The 23,081-nt window shown below is 36.6% G+C and overlaps 2 protein-coding genes across 2 annotated transcripts; one reads left to right on the top strand and one right to left on the bottom strand.

The window, feature by feature from the left end:
• Window positions 1-715: 715 nt before the first annotated feature.
• LOC127170630 (uncharacterized) lies at window positions 716-5,156 on the bottom strand. Its single transcript, XM_051118759.1, has 2 exons — window positions 4,474-5,156; window positions 716-2,874 (listed from the first exon to the last, which is right to left on the bottom strand). The coding sequence occupies exons 1-2, from the start codon at window positions 5,032-5,034 to the stop codon at window positions 2,548-2,550; spliced, it is 888 nt and encodes a 295-aa protein (XP_050974716.1). The 5' UTR covers window positions 5,035-5,156; the 3' UTR covers window positions 716-2,547.
• Window positions 5,157-5,286: 130 nt separating this feature from the next.
• Window positions 5,287-16,936, top strand: parp4 (poly (ADP-ribose) polymerase family, member 4). Its single transcript, XM_051118766.1, is given in 35 exon segments — window positions 5,287-5,598; window positions 5,909-6,048; window positions 6,873-7,025; window positions 7,027-7,069; window positions 7,503-7,617; window positions 7,721-7,799; window positions 7,955-8,053; window positions 8,170-8,328; window positions 8,424-8,561; window positions 8,667-8,825; window positions 9,123-9,274; window positions 9,375-9,506; window positions 9,770-9,868; window positions 9,965-10,148; window positions 10,249-10,393; window positions 10,736-10,878; window positions 11,207-11,338; window positions 11,413-11,499; window positions 11,618-11,782; window positions 11,863-11,906; window positions 12,063-12,141; window positions 12,238-12,375; window positions 12,463-12,670; window positions 12,773-12,843; window positions 12,919-13,106; window positions 13,196-13,295; window positions 13,390-13,560; window positions 13,744-13,824; window positions 13,916-13,996; window positions 14,090-14,185; window positions 14,640-14,783; window positions 14,887-15,975; window positions 16,064-16,166; window positions 16,521-16,653; window positions 16,735-16,936. Coding segments are annotated over 34 exon segments (5,238 nt in total). The 5' UTR covers window positions 5,287-5,598; window positions 5,909-5,922.
• Window positions 16,937-23,081: the final 6,145 nt, after the last annotated feature.

Raw genomic sequence — 23,081 nt, forward strand, 5'->3', positions numbered from 1 at the left:
GTTTAGAACAACTTTAGGGTGAGAAAATGACGCGGAATTTACATTTTGGGTAAACTATCCCTTTAAAAGGACACATGCCTCCCCCTAGTGTTCAAAAAGGACGGTTTTGAATCCCATTTTTATTAAGTAAAGTTCATGTTCCATGAATACATTTTGCAAATTTCCTACCGTGAATATATCACAACTTAATTTTTAATTAGTAATATGCATTGCTAAGAACTCAAGATTTTTCTCAAGATTTTGCTTTTTTTGCACCCTCAGATTCCAGATTTTCAAATAGTTGTATCTCTGCCAAATATTGTCCTATCCTAGTACAGCATACAACAATGGAAGGCTTATTTATTCATCCCAGTTTCAAAAAATGAGTATTTGTAAATCTTGTCATCACTTGTCATCATTTCAGCTTGACATCATAAAATTTCAGATCATGTGGAGAAACTGATAGATTTGATATTGAAACCAGATGACACATTTCTCAGAAAAAGAATCTGCATCAGCAATGAATTGTAAAAAGCTACATGATGTCCTCTGAGTCATATTATGATCTGAGATCAAATAAAACGCATGCATAAACACTAAAGAGTATGTAAAGGCTAACCCAGGTGTGTGCAGCGAGTGAAAATCAGCCCTAACGCTGGTGAGGAGGAACCTCATGTGGTGAGATATAAATAATCGTTTTGGGAAAATCTTTGACATCCACCGTGGCACATTATGACAATACTACAATATTCATGGGCTGGGATACCAAATATCAACGTTTATTCATATTAAAGCAAACATAACATGTGGTTCATGAAAATACAATATGATCACGCTATAATACAAATGTGATTCTTGACCGCAAAACCAGTAGCACAGGTATATTTGTAGCAATAGCCAAAAATACATTGTATGGGGTTTCTTTTATGACAAAAATCATTAGGATATTACGTAAAGATCATGTTCCAGGAATATATTTTGTAAATTTCCTACTGTGAATATATCAAAACTTAATTTTTGATTAGTAATATGCATTGCTAAGAACTCAAGATTTTTCTCAAGATTTTGCTTTTTTGCACCCTCAGATTCCAGATTTTCAAATATTTGTATCTCTGCCAAATATTTTCCTATCCTAGCAAAGCATACATCAATGGAAAGCTTATTTATTCATCTCAGTTTCAAGAAATTGACCCTTATGACTGGTTTTGTGGTCCAAGGTCACATATAATAAAGCCCACAAACAACATACTTATATCTAATCTACCTAATTACACCTACCTACTTCACCGATATTTCTAAAAAGAGACTGAACTGAATGAACCCCAGCAGTTGTGTTTCAGCAGATGCAAGTCATGCACAACACCAATGTGCCCATTAGCCTCATATTTTAAGCTGTTAACTGAAGAATATTATTGTGCAGAGAGAAGGAAGTGAATCATAAAGTTCACAAATAATTAACATTCACATGTATAGCTTTAAATTCTAAAGGCTATTTATTTAAAAATAGATTATTTTAACAGAATCAATTATAGAAAATTACAGATTATATCAATTATAGAAAATTAAAGAAAACACTTGCCACATTAATTCCTGATTTATAGAAACAAATTTATTCAAGTTGTTGAAGAATAAAGCAATAACTACTTGAGTGTTCAGTTTACTACTTCAGTCCAGCTCTGTTTAGTCAAAGAATCTATTCCAGTAGTCTTTATATTGTAAAAATGTAAACATTAAACTTTGTTTAAAAAAAAACAAGAGTGGCCCCTTTAGTTCTGTACTCTGCGAGTGCACAATCATAAATTATTTTTAGGATTATTTGTAGGATGTTTAGTCATTGACGGAATATTTTTAAGAGTGACAGAAAAATCTGAAGGCCGTCCGTCATTTTGCCGAATTAGACTGAGGGTGATCTCTTGTAAAATTGTAGCTGTAATTCCCACTACAATACTGTGAAATATTATTAGAATTTAAAATAACTGGTTTCTGTTTGAATAGATTTTAAAATGTAATTTTTTTCATGTGATGGCAAAGCTAAATTTTCAGCATCATTATTCCAGTCTTCTGTGTCACATGATCCTTCATTTGTATATGCTGATTTGATGCTCAAGAAACATTTCTTATTTTCATCAATGTTGAAGACAGCTGCGCTGCTTATTTCTGTGGAAACCATTATTTTTTTAAAGGATTCTTTGATTACAGTTCAAAACATCAGCACTTATTTAAAACAGAAATTTTTTGTAACATTTTAAATGTCGTTTTGGTCACTTTTGATTTATGTGATGCATTCGTACTTAACTAAAATATAATTTTTCCAAAGAAAAGAAATCAAACAGACCTCAAACTTTTGAACAGTTGTGTATCCTCACACACTAACCTCCAAAGCTTCTTAATTTGCAGTTCTACTGAACGTTTCACTATTTATAGCATTTGTGCAACACAATGCAATATTGTAACAGTTTGCTTACATCTCATTATTAAACAGAAATAAAACCACAATTATGAGTATTAAAAAAAAAACAGTGGTACACTTTTCCTTTGGCAAGGTGCAGGTAGCAGGCATACAGTTTCCTATGGCAGCTCTGTTAAATGTAGGGTCGGGTCTGATATTTTGTGCCACGTGTCTTCTTCGGCGTTCCCTAACTGTTGATACTGAACATGACGAGCATCACTCGTAGTGTTCGTGTGTGGATTTTGAAAGTTCCTCAGTGAATGCTCACTGACATGCTTGGCTCTCTCTACAGCTTTTTCATGTAGTTTGTCCTCCAGAATGGCTGAAGTCTCTCGCTCCACATAAACCTCGTAGAGCGATTTATAATACGGCTTCCATCGGGTCATGAGAGATGAGCTTATCGTCAACAAAAATGAAAGGCCAAGAATAAGAATTAAGCCGATTACCTAGAAAAAATAAATAAATAAATGAAAATGAAAAATAGCATACATCAATGCAGAACAAATATAGTATAAAAGGAGCATAGTAAATATATATATATTAGAATTTTTACATTACCAGTCAAAAGTTTTTAAATGTTTTTGTAAGTATTTTAAAGAGGTCTATTCTGCTTACAAAGCCTGCATTTATTTAATCCAAAATACAGCAAAAACAGTACATTTTGAAATATTTTTATTATTTAAAATAAGTGCTTTCTATTTGAATCTATTTTAAAATGTAATTTATTCCTGTGATTTCAAAGATGAATTTTTAGCATCGTTACTCCAGTCACATGATCCTTCAGAAATCATTCTAATATTCTGATTTGCTGCTCAAAAAACATTTATTGTTATGTTGAAAACAGCTAAATTAGTAAATTTTTTCAGGTTTCTTTGATGAATAGAAAGTTCAGAAGAACAGCAATTATCTGAAATAGAAATCTTTTGTAACATTATATGTCTTTGTCATCACTTTTGATTCAGTTTAAAACATCCTTACTAAATAAAAGTATTAATTATAGAAAACTCCAAGCTTTATTAATTATACTGACTCCAAGCTTTTAAATGTTACAAAAGCTTTTTATTTCAGATAAATGCTGATCTTCCGATCTTTCTATTCATTAAAGAATCCTGAAAAAATTGACTCAACAGTTTTAAATATTGATAATAATAATAATAATAATGTTTCTTGAACAGAAAATCAGCATATTAGAATGATTTGTGAAGGTTCATGTCACACTGAAGACTGGAGTAATAATGCTGAAATTTTAGCTTTGATCACAGGAATAAATTAGATTTTAAAATATACTTAAATAGAAAGCAGTTATTTTAAATAGTAAAAGTATTTCACAGTATTACAGTTTTCGCTGTATTTTGGATAAAATAAATACAGGTTTGGTGAGCAGAAGAGAATTCTTCAAAAAATATTAAAAATCTTATCTATATAAATCTAATATATATATATATTAATAGTAATGGTAATTCTGCATCAGTTTCAGACCAGTATAATTACTGTTAACTAAAATTATTGTAATATATAATATTGACTGGCAACTAACTGAAATACTTTAAAACTAAAAGTTACTAAAAGAAGGCTGAATAGAAATATTAAAAACAATAAATAAAAAAAAAAAATCACAAAAGCACAACAATATTACTAGAAGTTAAACTAAAATTAAAATGAAAGCTAAAAATCTAAAAATGAAAATTCAAAATATTACTAAACACTAAAATATTTTAGAAATAATACTAAAAACAAGGTTGATGGTTGGAACAGTGATGGTTAATAGTGAATTATTGCTGCTTTATAGTAACAACCACTTGTGCTTATGGTAGGTCTGTTTAGATATTATAGTAAGATTATAAATTATATAAGTTACTAAATAAGTGGTATAAGTCACATGTTCGATTCTGTTCTATGTTTTTTTATTCATTCAGTATTTGTTTAATGTATATTTCCTTTTGCACCTTTACAAAGTGGGCAAAATATGATTAATATAATGGATTTTAAAAAAGGAATATCAATACATAGACTGATGAAAACCTATATATATATATATAATTTACCCGTGATTCACTATCATATTTTCTTAGCGTCTCTGCTTCTCGTGGAGTTGGTAGATCCTTGCACGCAATTTGCTCCCCGGTACCGTTCACATTAACAGTCCGCACGCAAACGTACCAATCCCCGTCAATAAATGCAACGACTATCCACAGCGATGCCGCATAGAAGACATTGAGAAGGTGTTTCCATATGATGCCACAGTAATACCAGCCCTCCTGTCCACAACGCTCTGGGTGATAACAGTAACCACCAGCACAACAGCAGCACTCAAAAGTATCGCAGCACTCACTCTTACAGCATCTGCTCTGGCCGCTCACGCAACATTTGCATACGTAACATCTGCACATCTTCAGGAGCCGAGCGTCCATAAGGATCATAACGAAGAACAGTATGCCTATTGGCAGGCACAGGTAGAGCCAACAGTGCAGGAGAGTTTCCTCGGGAGTTGTGCAAGGGCATGTGAACACATATTTAAAGAAGACAAGCATGGCTACGACTATGACAGCTGTCCTGATGGGCACATTTCTGAGTACATAAGTCGTAAAGACCGTGTGCCTTGCCATGTCTGCATACACGCTTAACGGAACCCATACAAATGGACCGATGCTGCTATAAAGCACCGCGGGTTGAGAAAAATCTCAGGGGTTCGGCAAACATGACACGGTGTTCCTGATATCCGCTGCTTCGTCTTCTCAGTGGATGGGGTAGAGGAAAGGGAGGGACCATTAGGGATTATACCAAAACAGAAGCATCTGGTTGGAGGGATGCGGCGCCCCTCTATGCTTGTGTTTACATGCACGCTACTGTATGTATAGACATGCGTTTAGGTCACGTGCCATGCGCCTATTTTGGTCTTAATGCAGTTTAAACGGAAGGAGACTGGCGTAGAAATGAGATTATTAAATATCACAAATAAAATGCTGTAAGGACATCGAATGTTCATTTGAAGCAGTTTAAAGGTGTGCTGTTTTTAGAGGAAACTGCGGTTCAACCACTGGAGAGACAGGGAGGCGTGTCTTTACCGTATGCATGAGTCAGGAAGCGCTTTTACTGAACTTTACACGACAGATTATTAACAGTATTTTCTTAAAACATAAGCCTGTCATTCGACTCTGATTTTCTCCGCGGTAGGTGCTCTTTTGTCTGCTAATGACATGATAACACTACTTGAGATACCGCGACAGGATTTTGATTATATCCTACTATTTCATTATTTTAATATCGAAACAAAGATAATTTGATTTGTGTGTCATTTATATATCAATATATCCACTGTGCATAAAGTCTTATTTATTTAGTGAATTGTCGAGGTGCTTAACTTGTATGTGTTTGTGCTGATAACGGAAATAGAAAGACGCTATTTTTACAGTGTTTATCATATGATTGTTATTTACTGTAGGATTCATTGCTGCCTTTCTGTCGCTTTTGCATGTTTAGACACTGGTGGCATCATGACAGTATTTGAAAACTGTAATGTGGTGTTAGATGTGAAAAATGTGCCTTTTAAAGAGAAGAATAAGCTGAGACTAGCTCTGCAGGAGAATGGAGGAAACATCTCATATGTCATTAACAAACAGGTTGGTATTGTGCTATTTTAAATATATTCTTATTATATTTAAAACAGTTTTCAAGATTCTTTGATGAATAGAAAGATCCAAAGATCACCGTATATCCGAAACAAAAAGTTTTTTAACATTATACACTATAATATTTAAATGCTTGGAGTCAGTGTCATTTATTTTTTATTTTTATTTTTGTATTTTTTTCGAGAAAGAAATTCTAGAAATTAATACTTTTATTTAGAAACGATGCTTTAAATTGATAAAAAGTGATGATAAAAACTTTTATGATGTTACAAGATATCTATTTCAGATAGATGCTGTTCTTCTTAACTTTCTGTTCATCAAAGAAACCTGCAAAAAAAACTACTGAGCTGTTTTCAACATAATAATAAATGTTTTTGGACAGCAAATCAGAATATTAGAATGATTTCTGAAGGATCGTGAGACTGGGGTAATTATGCAGCTTTGAATCACAGAAATAAATTACATTTTAAAATATATTTAAATAAAAATATTTCAAAATTTTACTGTTTTTGCTGCAATTTGGATCAAATAAATGCAGGCTTGGTGAGCTCTTTAAAAAAATATTAAAAATCTTACTGTTCAAAAACATTTTTACTTGTAGTGTAGATAAGAAATTGCGTTTTATAGTCGCATAAAATATAGACACTTTCTTCTTGGTTTTCTGTTACCACTGATGCGTCAAAAATGCAATAAAAATGTCACCAAAATGTATTATATCTGCAGAATGATTGCATCGAGTCACTAAAGAACTGCATTGTATCATCTGACCTCCATTTACTGAAGTGTATCTTCTGACCTGCGTTTATCTTCTCCAGTGCTCTTTTGTAGTGACTAGCAGTGTGAATGATCTGAGCAGTAACCGGCAGCGCAGCATCCAGAAGCTCCAGATCCCAGTGGTCGAGACGCAGTATGTGTGGAGCTGTCTGGACCAAGGGCATCTCCTGCCTTTGACGGAGCATAATTTGGCCCACAGAGCTGCCATATAGCAGCTCTGAATTCCTCCCTCCTACAGGTAGGAGTTTCTAAGCACTGCTTGTTTTCTGTGGTTGTATTGCCACACTGTAATCTAGAAACCTGGTTTAGTTTTACCTGGTTTAGCACTTCCAAAGCACTTTGATTAAATAGTTGCCAAACCAGCACTATCTAGTAATTTTATTGTATCAGTCTTTCTTTGTTAGAACAGATATCAGATGTTTGTCTTCTGATACTGTAAGGTCTACTTGCATCAGATGTGAAAGGAGGTGGAGTGACAGGACAGATGGGAGTGTCACAGCCACATTAGTTGTATTTGCTTACAGTGGGTGTGTTTTGTTCTGTGTTTGTATATGTTTGGCTTTGTGTTGCAGTACATTTTTGATGAGATATGTATTTGACATTATATTTACGTTATATAAACCATGTATTTTTGTGGCATGACTGACATAATGTTGTTTTTCACCATAAAGAGATAAAAGTGTCGACACACAAACTAGGAAAAGAGATGTTCAAAGTTCACTCTGAACTCCCAAAGACTGAGGTTGAGATTCTTGAGAAGGGTGGACCCCGTCCTGGCAGGTTCAGGTGCGCTTGAGTTTGTTCAACAGTTTTTTTTCTGTTTCTGCAGCACTTGTCCTGTTTAGATGTGTTATTTTACATGACTACCTTTTTTATTTACTCAATGCAGAGTTTACAAAGAAGGCGACCATGACCTGCCTGAATTTCCTTCATATTTTCAAGTGGCCAAGTATTCGATTTTTGAGAGGGTGAGTGAGTTCCTGCATCATCCACAATATAATTATTAGTGGATTGGGGGAAAATTTACGTATTTATTATTTTAAAGTGCACATTCTTAAATGGATTTGTGTTGCTTTCACCTGCTGCCTGAGCATGTCTGCAAGTGTTTGATGGTGTGTTGCAGGTCAAACCCAAGACTTTGTCTGTTTTGGAGCTGCAGAGTGCCAAAGGACGATCAGGCCAGCAGTATCGTGTGTTGTGTTCAGTCTTGCGTGAAGCTGAGGTTTGATCATCCTGAATGTTGTTTAATTAATAAATTCACCTTGTTGGAATCATAGATGATGATGGAGATGCTGAATTTGTCTGGTGGTGACGGTGACGGACTCTCTCTCACTATAGACTGCAGTGGTTCAGGACAAGCTTGTGTTCTGTGTGACGTCTGAAGATGCTGTGGAAGCGTATCTGCAGCTGATGAAGGAGATGGAGACAGAAGGATTCGCAAAGACACACACACTTCCACCTGAGGTTGAACGCTTGGCATCCTATAGTCTGCAGCAGGTTAGATAAACAACACAGATCTGTTTTTATTCATTTGATGTATGTATAACTTGTCTAATGGATGTGAAATAATTGCTCACTCTTTTGATTGGCAGCTGCTGTTGGAGGAGAAGCTGAACTGCAGCACATTATCACAGGAAGTTGGTGTCTTCATAGAGCTGGTTTGGACTGAAGCTCTCGGTTCCCTTAACAACATCCTGACAGTCCCCGTCTCCAGCATCAGCCTCAATGATGTGAGAATGAGTTTAGATAATCACACTCAGATCAATAAAGAAGCTGACAGGAATTTGCTGTGTTTAACAGTTTGAGGTGTGTTTATTGGCTCTGTGCTGTTGCAGGTGAGCAGGGTGGAGGGATTGTTACTGCAGACACAAAAGACTGAGAAAGAGGATGAAGTCAAAGCCCTGCTGGAGGAGGTCAACACTCTTCTACCCCTCAGAATGATCGACCCTCCTTCCAAAAACAAGCTGGTGTCTCAGAAACTAGACCTTTGTCAGGTGATGCATATATCAATTACATTATAAAACTAATATAATACTTTAGGACCTCAAAGATTTTGGTGTTTTAACATTATTTTCATGACAGTTAAGCTAAATCTCATTATTCTTAAAAATGATTGTGAGTTATTATAGATAGATTAGTACAAATTAATAGATTTTTAAAATTGTACTAAATGCTTAGTTCAAGTACTGAATAAAATTCCTTCACATTTGAAGATTTTCTTAAATTTGGATTTTTAATTCAACAGTGCAGATCTGACCTTTTTACTCTTTTAATTTTTCTGTTGTCTCCAGCTGATCAGAGATATTATAAATGTCAGTGAGGCCACTCTGGGAAGCCCCTCGCCCTCGTCTCTGGGAAAGTATCGAGCTCTGAGGTGCAGCATTGAGGTTGTTCCACCACAAAACCCTGAGTTTCATTTTGTCTCTCAGCTGCTTCAGGACAGGTAAACTTTGACTGTGCTGATTATGGTCTGAAGTTTAAACATGAATATATTTTTTAGAACATTTCTTTAAATAATTGTGTTAATCTTGTATCCACCACAGGCCTGTTCAGATTCAGGAGATCCTGCGTGTCAGCAGAGGGGTGGAGCTTCAGTTGTTTAGGGAGGATTTAGGCAACATTAAACCCCTCCTCCACTCCACTAGTCCCAGCAGTTTAGTGGGAATACTGTCACGGTGAGAGTTATTAATAAACCATTAATTTAAATATTAACTTTAACAAATATTAATTTATATTGCTAAATTATGACAGTCTTAATGTAACAATCAAGAAAATGAGGAGTACAAAAATACCATGTAGACCAATCCTGAAATACAAAACAAAAAATCTAAAATCTGACTATGCATTGACAGAAATAACTTTTTCTAATGTCTGTTAAGTAATTTAATCAGCATATCATGCCATTAAATAAATATACATTTTGAAACATTCTTTCTAGAGGTCTGCTGCTGCCCAGGGTTGGAGTCGAACAGCATGGAATTGAGAGGACGGATATTGGGAATCTTGGAGGAGGAATCTACTTCAGTGACTCTCTGAAGTCAGTTGTCTTTAGCAATACTCATATTTTAATATGAATCCACTATCATGACAACTGCAGATTTTAGCCAGTCAGTAAGTTTCTTTTCTGTTAAAGGACTAGTGTGAAATACTCCAAGCCCAGTGCAACTGACGGCTCTCGGCTGCTGTTGGTGTGTGAAGTGGCGTTGGGTCGGTGTAAGGACCTGCTGAAGAAAGACACCACTTTGACTTGTGCGCCTGCTGGCTACCACAGTGTACACGGAGTCCAACGCACTCCCAACAGACTCTCTGAATTTGAGGTGCTTTTCTTAATCATTTTCTGTGTACTTAAATATTCTGCTTGTAGTTTTGGGATCTAATGTGACCCTTGCATTTGTGTTTGTGTTTTATATTTGACAGGATGATGAGTTTGTCGTCTATAACACAGAGCAGATCAGACTGAAGTATGTGGTTCAGTACAGTCTGGAGGGGGACGAGTTAAAAGAGTTTCATCCTCATATTAACACTCAGCTCACACAGATCACTGACACAACGCCTGATGTCTGTGAGTAAAGTTTAGTGGACAGAACATGCTGAGAGAGAAGCTTTTATATGTGGAAGAATGTCAAGTTGGTTAAAAACTTTGTTTTTAATCAAATTAATTAATCACAATATATCACAATTTAAAGATTTTTGCTAAAGAAAAGCAAATAATTTTAGAATCCACAGAATTATTAAATAATTAGGTTTTAATTGTGTTAAATTAACAATCCCTTATAATAACAGTGTTTTGACATGGTGGAAAGACAGATCATTCCTCAGGGATATCTGATGCTCTGTAAAGTTGAATGCTATGATTTGTGTTGTCAAATTCATCAGTGGTTTTGTATGATTGTGTTTTTATTAGTGTCCAGTGATGACAGTGATGATTTGGAGTCCACTAAGAATCCTCTGGAGGAGATGAACGCAGGTTTGCTGGACAGCAGTGGTCAGAAACTTCCTCTACAGGCTGTCAATGTGAGGTGCAAACTGATGGACCTGCTGTGTCAGGTATGATACTACAGCGGTGGACTGCAGTTTGGAATTTAAAAGAAAAGTCATAGCATGATGGATTCCAAAGTAAACTAATTTTTCTAAACAATGAACACTCTTGCATTAATAAACACAGTGTTTATAAATGGTGATGAAGAATGTCAAAAGAACCAAAAATGAAAAAATGCTAATAAACTAGAACTAGAACAAAACAGTGATGGACACAAATAAAAGACCAAAATAAAAGGAATATAAACATTACAAAATGCCACCTATAGAAACTGTAGACAGAAAACTGAATTATAATTTCAAACTGCATCCCTAAGTTTCTCTCCACTTCCACCAGGTCATCATTTTCCAGACCTACACAAACCAGAGTGCTGTTCCCATTGAAGCAAAGTATGTCTTTCCGCTGGAGGAGACGGCAGCAGTGTGTGGATTTGAAGCCTTTATCAATGGAAAACACGTCATTGGAAAGGTGCGAGTCATTCAGAATTGGTTAAATGCAGCCTTTGCTCTTTTCAGTTTACAATGTCTGTTTTTGTCCGATAGGTAAAGGAAAAAGAGCAGGCTCGTAAGGAGTACAAGCAAGCCATAGAGAAAGGTCATGGAGCCTACCTGATGGACCAGGATGCACCTGTGAGTTACTAGCTCCTATTTCTTTCTGTTTAATTGTAGTATGATCTGATCTGGAGCTCATCTATGTGTGATAATGTATCAGAAGGTTTCTTTAAGGTCATGTGTTCATGTGTGGCAGGATGTATTTACTATCAGCGTGGGGAATCTTCCTCCTGGAGCCACAGTTTTGATCAAGGTGACGTTCATCACTGAGCTGGTGGTCAGATCAGGCTCTATAGTCTTCTCACTGTCTGGCAGCGTGGCACCATGGCAACAGAGAGCCGCCCTTAATCAGACAACTCAGGTACGACTGTCTTTTGTCACTGTATTTACAATCCTGATGATTGTTACAGTGTTTTGACTGACAGTTGTGTTGTATTTCAGGCAACTGTTGAAAAGATTGGTGTGACGGAGCTTCAGTCAGAGGGGTGAGAATCTCAAATACTGGAGAATTGACAGGGAAATTTACTATGTTTACTAATAAATTGCACCTGCTAATGGGTAACAATATAAAGCTAATTATTTAATCTTTTCAGTGTCCTTTAAATAAGTATTTCATTTTTGTTCCCTCTCTCTTTCCTCAGGGAGTTTTCTCTGTCTATGTCCATTGAAATGCCTTATGAGATCATCAACTTGAGCTCTTCACACCGCATCAAAACCAAGGTTATTAATTCACTTTTGTGCATTGTCTTACTAAAATAGTTCAAAAAAAAAAAAAAAACATGAAATATATTAACATTATTAGTGTTTCCCATTCAGAGGACAGACTGTAAGGCAGTGATCAGCACATTGCCGGGACAGACTCTGGGATCTGAAGGGTTACAGGTGTCCTTCAGTCTTTCTAATATCCACATACCCAGGATGTGGGTTGAGAACCATCCAGATAAAGATAGTCAGGTAGAGCAATGATCAAACAAATGAATGACAAAATAAAAAAGGCCCCTGACAAAAAAATGAACACTGATTGGGATCTGATCCCTGCAGGCCTGCATGCTGGTGTTTTATCCAGACTTTAAGTCAAGTGGGGTGTCCAGCTCTGGAGGTCCGTCCAGTGTGAGCGATGTGGTCATTCTTCTGGACTCCTCCAAGTCCATGCAGGGAGACGCCATGCTGAACGCCCGCAGGATTGCCCTTCAAGTCCTCAAATCTCTGGACCGCTCACTGAAGATCAACATCATCTCTTTCAGCACTGGTTAGTGCTCACTGAAACTATGATATTGATCATCATGTGGACATTTTCATTTCCCTATTATTCTTGTGATTTATGAGTGAAAATGTGTTGTGTTTTCTACAGATTTCAAGGAAGCTTTTCCTGCACCACTGCCATTAGAGGAGGCATCTGAAGCAGCCAGAAAATTTATTATGGTGAGTAATGTTTACAAATGGTTAAAGATGATTCTCAGTTCCTTTGTGTATCATTTCATTTCTCCTCTCTCTCAGTCGTGTAGCGGCTCTGGTGGCAGCACTGATCTGTGGCGGCCTCTCCGGATCCTGAGTCTGCTGCCTCCCTGTCGGGGTGTGAGGAACATCCTGCTGCTCTCTGATGGACATATTCAGAACCAGCCTCTGACCCTACAGCTGGTCCAGGAAAACTCCTGCCACACACGCCTCTTCACCTGCGGACTCAGGTCTGCCTTTAAACAAATCTCTTTAAGTTTCTCTTTCACTCACAATGAATTTCTGAACCTACAGTTTGATAGTGTTTGTGTTTGTGTAGCTTGACAGCTAATCGTCATATGCTCAGAGCTTTGGCTCAGGCAGGTGGAGGAACATATGAATTTTTTGACACAAAGATGAAACACACTTGGACAGAGAAGGTGAATCACACTCTTTGTGTTGTTTTTTTAATAACTAAAAAAGAAACTTTTTTCCAATATGGCTTGAGTTGAACAGATTTGTGGGTAATTTCAGGTGCGCGCTCAGGTTCAGCGTATGGAGTCTCCAGGCTGCAGATCAGTGGCAGTGAAGTGGCAGCGGTTTAATCCCACAGCGCCCCCTCCTGTTCAAGCCCCCTCACAGCTTCACGCTCTCTTCAGTGACTGTCACACTCTCGTATACGGCTTTGTGCCACACTGCACTCAGGTAGACCTGCTTTACTCTTATATTGGTCTCCTATAAATAAAGATGATTAAATATTCTTCCTTTAGTGACAAGCAGTATGGAAAACATGTCCTGATTATTTTTAATTAGTATCTTAAATGCAGTTGTCATTTATTAATATACTGTATGTAATATGTTTGAATTGTGTAATATTCACTCTTTTAGGCCACACTGTTTGGTGATTTGAGTGGACAAGAGATCAAAACAATGGTTTCCACCACAGAACTACAAAAGACAAAGGGAACTGTGAGTGAACATCTTAAATATTTTATATAATCTGAAACCTTATCAATAGTTTATAGGGTGTTTGAGGAGTTGTGTGTGTGTTCATGTGTAGCTCCTTCACAAGTTAACAGCAAGAGCGATCATCAGAGACTATGAAGATGGCATTCTAGGCAGCAGTGAGGCAGAACACGAGGTACAGTATTTGGCTGCATGATGATATTTTTATTATAACCAGCAGATTTGCTAACAGAAGAACTTGACTTGCTGTCTTTTCTCTGTTTATCAGGGGAAGAAAGCAGAGCTGAAGTCCTACATCATTGAGCTCAGTAAAGAGTTCTCCATCTTGTCCCAGTTCACAAGTTTTGTCGCCATTGAAGAGAGGGTATGATTACTGATAATTTAAGGATTGTGTGAAAGATCACTGATGCAAAACATAATCTAAAATTAAACATCCAGTTTCAGAATTAATGCCAAATCTGTATTTATAGCTTTTAGTTATCCCCAAGAATACAATATTTGCAGCTTGGGTAGTGGTTGACTAATTTGAGTGTTCAATGCCAATATATATACAGTATCTAAAAATAAATATGTAAAAATATTTTTTTAATCTTTCGTATCTAGTTAGTCTTGCCATAATAATAAATGGTTCACACATAAATGAAGTGTTTCATATGGATAATAATGAAAAAGTAAATATCTGTACACACAGGGAATCACTTTTTTCACGAAAAGGCAGAATCAAAATCATTCTAAGTAAAACATGCCATGAATTAATTTCTGTCAATCAACTTCATGACAATTAAAAACCCAAGTAATGCCCTTTTTGCTCTTTGCAGGAGCAGAATGAACATGACTCTGGATTCACAGATATTCCTAAAATCATATCAGAGGAGGATGTGGATATTTTGCCATATATAGTTTGGACTGAAGAGAAGCTGATGACTGCGGATATTATTGGTGCTGAGGATGATTATGTATGGGTAACAAAAGGGTCTATTACAGCTGTTATGTAATGCAGTGATAAATGTTTACATCATTCAGTATTCTGCTCCTTAGTATTCACAACAATGATTTTTTTTTCAGATGGAATCTGATCCATGGAGCAGATTCCGCTCCACATCTCCTGAACTCCTGGGTTCTTGTAATATGGCCTGTTTAAGTAGTGATGATTCAGAGGATGACTATGGAAGTATTGATGAGTTTATAGAACAAGCATCTGCAGCTCGCCCTTCTTATCTTAGCTCCAGTAGCTCCTGGCGTCCTTCATGTCTTAATGGTGGCATTAATGCTGTCAGAGGCTCTATGAAAGAAATGAGTTCAGGGTTTCGCCCTGGCCTTGCCTCTAGGATTTATGCACCAAAGGCTGTTTTCAGAACTAAAGGCAGTTGGGGCGCACCATTGAAAGCTCGTTTCCCTCTTTCCTCTCTTGATGGTGCCTCCATAAGTGACATGCATCCCCCTCCAGCTACCGCCGTAATGTCTGCTTGCAGTGATCTTCCATGCATGGAATCTCTCCCCTCAGAATACAGCTTTGATTCCCAGATGGACATGACTCCCGTACGTGCCTCCAAGAAAAGTGCTTCCCATCCTCATCATTATTATGGTCTCTCAAATTGGGGCTCAGTGAAACATGTCTCTGATACTCCGATGTCCAGAATTGGCTCTAGGAGCCAAAGGCGTCCCGCTCCCCCTTCCCCATCGCTTTTCTCCTATGAACCTCCTTGCTCTTATCGTCAGTTTCATGAATTATTGGAAGTCAGAGATATTGGCCTTAATTCCCTTACAGAAATGTCTGCCACAGAGTTTGCTGCTGAGCTTCATGCTTCAACTCCTCCTGTCTGTGCAGATCCTCCTCGTCCTCATCATCTCGCTTCTCAGCAATTCATGTCCATGACTCCCAGCCCTGCTCCCCCTCCTGGTTTTTCTCGCAAGATGGGCGCATCTTTTTCCAGGAGGGCCAGGGCTCCTGCCTCCATTGTCTTTGATCAACCCGAAAAGTTAGCACCACCCTCTCCCCCACAATCTGGTGGCTTTGGTGGTTTTTTCCAACGTAATATATCAGCTCCTGGAGCAAAGCGAAAGGGACAGCAAAAACAATTCCTAAAAGGGAGAAAACAAATAAGCAAACCAGACACAGTGGCCTGGAATGAGCTGTTTGAACTTCAGCATGAGGTGTTTACACATGATTTAACACACTAGATTATATATAGTATGTAAATGTGTGAGGGAATATGAACGTATGTCATTTGTTTGGATATAGGATGGATACTGGGAGTGCACTGACAGGCTGAGCAGCTTCCTCAACCTGGATGTAGACTTTTTTGCCAATGTCTTCCTTAAGGAGAAAGGCATCCGTTCCTTTGGTAAGAAAATTTTTTACATGCTTGTTGCTGGTCTTGTCCATATTGCAGCTTATTTTCAGTTACTCAGACAAGAAGAGATGTCTGACCGACACATAAAGCAATGAATTAGAGTTTGTTCATAAGTGCCATTTACGTGCCATTGTGAACACAACAGTTTATAGACAGACTGAGGAAGAACATTTGTGTGCCTTTACTGTATAACAGCAGCCAATCTGGAAATGAGAAAATGCTTTCCAGTTAAAGTGCAATATGCATCAGGCTGAATCTGAATATAGTTTAAAATAATGTAATCTTTAGTTTCCAGTCACAGTTTGTGAGTCAGAATCAGTGAATCAGTCATGTTTTGTGTGTCAGGTGTGAAGGCTCATGCTGACATTTTGAGGCTTTTGGCGACTCTGCTGGTGCTGCAGCTGATCCGGGTGAAGAAGCTGGAAGTGGGACGGCTGCTCGAGTCTCTCCTCCGACTAAAAGAGTCCCAGGAGCCCAGGTACCAACACACATCCTCATGCAGTGTAATGATTTACTCTTGTATTTTTGGATCCATGACTTTCTGCTCTTCTTCATTCAGACCGATGTACTGGGAGGCAGTGAAAAGGGCTGTGGACTGGGCCTGTCGGACAGACAAACAGTATCCGTGTGTGTGCAGCAGGCTGGAGATCGGCTGGGATTGGGAATCATCTACACGTCAACTACTGGGCTGTGATTCTCCACACCCATATTCCTCACTCAAACCTGTTCTGGAGAGACGTATTGGTGTTTCAGTCATGTAGAACTCTACACCAAAACTATCAGATCCAGCCCCGGACGCCAGATCCTGTCAGAAAATATCTTTTGTCTGGTAACAGAACAACTAGTCAACAAAATTGTTTTGCACCCAAAACCAGTGATTGTCTGGTACCCAAAACTGTATTAACAGTCTCATGTCAGCCAAGAAATTGAGTAAAGCCAGTGAAGAGCAGAAGCAGGCGATGAAATGATGATGATAAAAACAAGAGCAGAGTTTATTGAATTATCTTAGTTGTGTACGTTTAAACGATCAGAATTTTGACAGATCAAACTGCTTCACAACATCCGTAAACTTTGAATCTCTATAAACATTCTCTCTTATCTCTTATTCATGAAGACAAACAGCCCTTGAAACCACACAGTCATAAAATTAAACAACAATGGAAAAAATTATAGAAGAAAACAATATTATAAGATAAATGACTTATCAATTACTGAATCAATGAAATTAGTATATAACTAGCTTAAATGATTGTTCTAAACAATTATATTATTAAATGAAATAATAAAATGATTAAATTACCAATATTTATGAATTAATGATTGAATGAATGAATATAAATATAAAAGAAAGTAAAACATAGTAAAAACACAAATGTATAATTACTCTCTTGAAGCAAAACACTCTGTTTGCATGTGAGGATCCTTAGATCCTTTATTATATAATAACCCTGATGGTAATAAATGAACTTGCATTTTGCTATTGATTGTGGTATCTATTGATCAATGAATTTGATTTTTTATCATGAATAGAAAGTACAAAACATTACATACACGTACTGTAATTTTTTACTGTAAACAGTCTTTCAAGGACAGTCATATTATTATTATTATTATTAAAAATCATACAGTATATCTTTACAATCATACAGTGGGAATTAGCCACTTGCACTTATTCAGCATCTATGCCCAACCATTTTGGAAACAGGAAATATCAATGTATTGGTCAGACAGGATCCATTTCTTAATACTTGCGTCACTTTTTGAAACCTCTTAACACAGTTCTCCTAACCAATTTTTACATGTGTTAAATCAAAACTAGCACATTTTGCTATACGTTTGTCCACTTCCAAAACAAAGATTCACGTATAATGTACTCACCCCCTTGTCATCCAAGATGTTCATGTCTTTCTTTCTTCAGTTTGAGGAAAACATTTTAGTATTTTTCTCCATATAATGGACTTCTATGGTGCCCCGATTTTAAACTTCCAAAATGCAGTTTAAATCCGGCTTCAAACGATCCCAAATGCGGTTGTAAACGATCCCATCTGAAGAAGAAGGGTCTTATCTAGCGAAACAATCACTTTTTTTCCTTTTAAAAAATACAATTTAAATAATTTTTAATCTCAAAGGCTCGCCTTACTCTTCATAAACTCTTTAGGGTATGTCGAAAACCTCCAATCATATTTTCTCCCTCAACTTCAAAAATCATTTCAAAAATCGTTACGCTAGGTAAGACCCTTCTTTTTAAACTGCATTTTGGAATTTCAAAATATCAGTCCATTATATGGAGAAAAATCCTGAAATGTTTACATCAAAAAGCATAATTTCTTTACGACTGAAGAAAGAAAGACATGAACATATTGGATGACAAGGGGGTGAGTAAATTATTTGTGAATTGTTGTTCTGGAAGTGGAGTTCTTTTACTAACTGATTTTTACTGTACATTTCTGCCATATGGACTTAAACTTGACATATTCACCACTGATAAGCTACTGCTAAAAAATAATGTTTATGGTGTTAAATATACTGCATAAAACTGCTTTGCAACTATTTGTATCGTGAAAAGCATTATAGAAAATAAACTTGGATTTAGTTGAATTAAATCAAGTCATATTCCCATGATATGTACATTTCCATTAGAATTAATTTCATTTGAAAGATGTGGTCATTGAGAACATTTTGTACCAAAGCAATGGTTGCTGTTGTGCTCGCTGTGTGTAGTATTGAAAATAATAACCTTCAATTTAATTCTGACTGATTGTAGAAAACTGTAATCTGTTTTTATTAGTAGCACAAAACTCAGGATTCTACTTTTTCTTGATTTAGAGGATGATCTTGATGTGAACTATATTAAGACAGGCATTTATTGAAATACTTTTAGTTTACAACTTTAGGAAGCTTTTCTACATAAAAATTTGAGCGAGATATATTAGACCAAGCTTCCATAGCCTTTTCAGATATTTGTTTGTTTTCATTATATCTAAACTCACTATTTTCAATATCACAAATGTAATTTGAGCATATTCTTTCAGCTCTCCTTTTGGCCATTTGTCGCAATGTTTCATCCAAATGTTTATCTGTTTCTTCGGACAGGAACTCCTCGTACCGTACCTTGTAGTATGGTTTTCTGTTGCAACAGATTTCCTTTAAACACTGACAGGAAATACTGTCACAGTGCATCCCAATCTTGGTTTTTGATATCAGCCACCATCCACAGAAACCAATGGCTATGGAGATGTAACCGTAAAGCTGCAAGAGATGTTTGATGTTTAAATAGTTGTTTTGCTTCATAATTATGCTTAAATCTTAAACTAAATGTCAGATTCAGCTTGTCCGACATAACTATATTGGTTTTCCCGTGTAATAATGGTGGTAAAGTTGAATAGAAACACTCTAAGAAAGGTCTGTTAAAAATAGGGCACAATGTACTGTGCTATTAGAGTACTTACCTGTGACTTGTTTTTGTAGATTGTAATCATGCTATTTTCTTGAAAAGTGAGGTCTGAGGTCTTCTTGCATGGAATTTCACGCAGTGTTTCATTTTGTTTGGTTACCAAACAGAGATACAAGTCTCCGTCTAAAAGAACAAATCCTCCCCAGAACAGAACAATTCCAAGAAGTTGAAAGAATTGAGGACAAACACCGCAGCAACAGGCTGCACAATTTTTTGTTTTAGTTTGTTTCATTATTTTTAAAATAAAGAACAATATCACCGGAATGAGTCCAAGGTAAATTACCACAATAAAATGAAACTCATTTGTGCAGGAGCATGAAAACTGAGAATTAAAGATGTACTGAAAAATGTAAATCATAATAAAAACTAGAAACACATTAGCAGCCTGTGACAGTATAACACGCATTTTGTTTGGAATATCGGAGAAAAGATGCGGCATTGTTGATCAGCTGAAGCTCAGACACAAATGTTCAAAAAAAAAATCGTTGTTTTCTCTCTTCATGAAGTTTTGACTGAAGTCCTGAAGTACTTATATATCAGTCAAGGTTTTACCACCAAAACGTTGGTTCCTCTGCAATATTGGAAGTGGCATTTAGATGTGAGAATTTGTTTGAAAATGTGCAGTGTGTAATGGTTTCAATATGATTGCTTGAGGGATTTCATGTACAGCTCATGATATGTTGATTATGCAACTTTAACAATAGTGCATTCTTTCTTTCTCTTTCTTTCTTTACCAGAATAAATAAATGAATTGATAACAAATTAAAAATAACAAAGCATAAAGGGAGAAAATAACTACAAATATATATCAATGCAAGTACTTTTAAAAGTAAACAAAAAAACTTTGTTAAAAATGTGTTCAGGTCTATCTCATACTTTTCCTTAATATTATACAATTTCACAAAATAAACATCCTGGAGTATTTCATGGATTTGTCCAGTTATTTAATCTATTTAGTACACATTCACATAATTATGTTTATTATGTGCATCAAAAGGGATATGACCTACTGCATTGCTGCATATTTGAACTTCCTCTTTCAAATAACTTCTGCAGACAAATTTGCTGTACATAAACAGATATTTGTACAATAAATATTTTGGTACTAAAAACCTTTAAGCAACTTTCACTCAGAAATCATTAGTGCATTTAACAGTGTGGTGTAAAATCTGGATCTGGATCATTTTCAGAGAAAAAGCTATTTCTCTGAAACAAATCACTTCATAGTCTATGTTCATTGCTTTATAAACCTTTCTGCAGTTTTTTCATGTATATAGTTATATACAGTGAATATGGTATTCATATGGTAGTTGAATCCAATCTCCACTAATTTTTAAAATACTATGTGCTATTGATTCATACCAGGAATGATTTAATCATACCCCAAACTCTTGATAAAGCAGTTGTGTGTGCCTGTATACATTAGGTTCAGGTTCCTCTGTACATTTTTGTGAAAAGTGAAGCAAGATAGCAAGAAGTCACCTGATGTCTGCCTCCAACACCACAACTGCAAAATGTGTTTTTCCCACATACATCAGTCTGCCAGCTTTCATTTTTAGCTGGTATGATTTCACAGACATAACCTATAATGACACAGCCCACTATCAAATACCCTTTTTTCGAAATCTTAAACACTATTCACTAAAAGTTGCCACAGTTCTATTCAAGACTACATTTATGTATTACCCCCAAAACCAAATAGGCAGACTATGTGTGTATAAAATATAATAAAATGCCTATTTCATTATCAATTACAAAGGCCTGAATAGATCATAGATTGCATACAACGGAAAAACAGATGTTGTTCAGCTGACACTGATGCGTTTTTGCTGTTTTTTAATAGCTGTTTTATAGTCTATGTAAATGAACTCTTTCTCCGCCAGCATTTTTTTTGTTGGCGAAAAGTTGCCACATCCAACCTTAGCATTTTTTTAGCATTTTCACAAAACTCACATGGCCACCAGAATATTTTGTTGTGAGAGTACATGCAGTACATCAAGAACAGAGCCTCTACTTTTAAACAACTTTTTTTATTTTTCATTCTTTTTTCTTATCAACACTTGAATGTAGATAAGTTCAGCTTTTTAAAAGCAATCTTTTGCGCAAAAAGAGATAAACGCGTTTTTAACAAATACTACATGTGGATATTCAGTATGATGATCGATAGATGCAGTAGATCGTTTCCATCAACACCCATAAAGCTTGCACAGTCTGTTACCACTTCCTGAACCAACATTTCACTCAGTAATATTAGGCAGTTTTCATTTATATGCTGTTTTACGAGTTCGCCTGCCCATCTAGTCCTGATGGGCAATGGTAAACAAACTTGGCTTGCTGTTCTTAATGGAGGCTCGAACCCGAGGCTCAGCTTGAGCGCAGAGTTCAACCCTCCATTGCGATATTACCTAGATGGAAAATAACAGAAACTGAGGAGAAGAGGAGGTGGAGAGATGCCGAAAGAACTAAAGCTGGGATGGTGCAGTGAGAGCTGCTTATATAGGCTCGTAATGATGATTGACAGGACTGAATGATTAGGCTCCTCCTGAACCTACATTTGGAACTTCATTTATTGTTGATGATTGCATTATTTTTCATATGCAGATTCTGGAGATGGACACATTCAGAAGATGCGTAATAACGCCCACACGTGTATAAGAGTGAAAACGTGGAAAACAGGAAAACCCTGGTAAAAAAAACCCAGCATATGCTGGTAGGTATGTTTTGATGCTGAAATGCTGGTTAGGTAGGTTTTGATGCTGGTTTAAGCTGGTCCTTTGCTGGTTTATGCTGGTCCTTAGCTGGCTTAAGCTGGTCCTTTGCTGGCTGCAGCAAAGGACCAGCATAAACCAGCAAAGGACCAGCTTAAACCAGCATCAAAACCTACCTAACCAGCATCAAAACATACCTACCAGCATATGCTGGTTTTTTCACCAGGGAATTCCGTGTTTGGCGGGAGTTAAAAAAATTGATAACAGAATAAATAAACAATAAAACCGAAGTGCACTGCATTTTGTGTTTTATAGGCATTACGTTGTGATTAAAGTTACAGGCTCTTGTAAAGCTTTTTTCCTTAAATGGAAAGTGGATATTTGGTCATCATTTGCTCACCCTCATGTTGTTCCAAACCTAATGAGTTTCCTAATTCTGTTCAACACAAATAAGGTTATTTTAAAGAAACGCGTGTGTGCCAATTTTCAAGAGTTTTTGAGCACGTTAAGGCCCCCAAAACCCCCCGAATAGTCTAAAAAAATAAAAAATAAAAATAAAAAAATAAATATAGCTGCAAGCAGCGATGACAGGCCCTCGCCGCCAGTGCATCTGCAAACCTGGTGCCATCAGAAAAACGGTGCCCAGCGGGCACATGCATTAACAGTATCCATGTACCAGTTTGAATTGAAGGATTACAGCAATGAAAGGGTTATGAAAGCCTTTGACTTCCGCAGATTTTTACT

Source organism: Labeo rohita, chromosome 9, assembly GCF_022985175.1.
Source record: "Labeo rohita strain BAU-BD-2019 chromosome 9, IGBB_LRoh.1.0, whole genome shotgun sequence".
Lineage (NCBI taxonomy): Eukaryota > Metazoa > Chordata > Actinopteri > Cypriniformes > Cyprinidae > Labeo > Labeo rohita.

What these genes read in the sequence shown, in the direction of transcription:
- LOC127170630 (XM_051118759.1), bottom strand. Translation starts at nt 5,034, where the DNA reads ATGGCAAGGCACACGGTCTTTACGACTTATGTACTCAGAAATGTGCCC. An exon ending in AATATGATAGTGAATCACGG is followed by an intron (nt 2,875 to 4,473) that starts GTAAATTATATA and finishes TATTTTTTCTAG; the next exon opens with GTAATCGGCTTAATTCTTAT.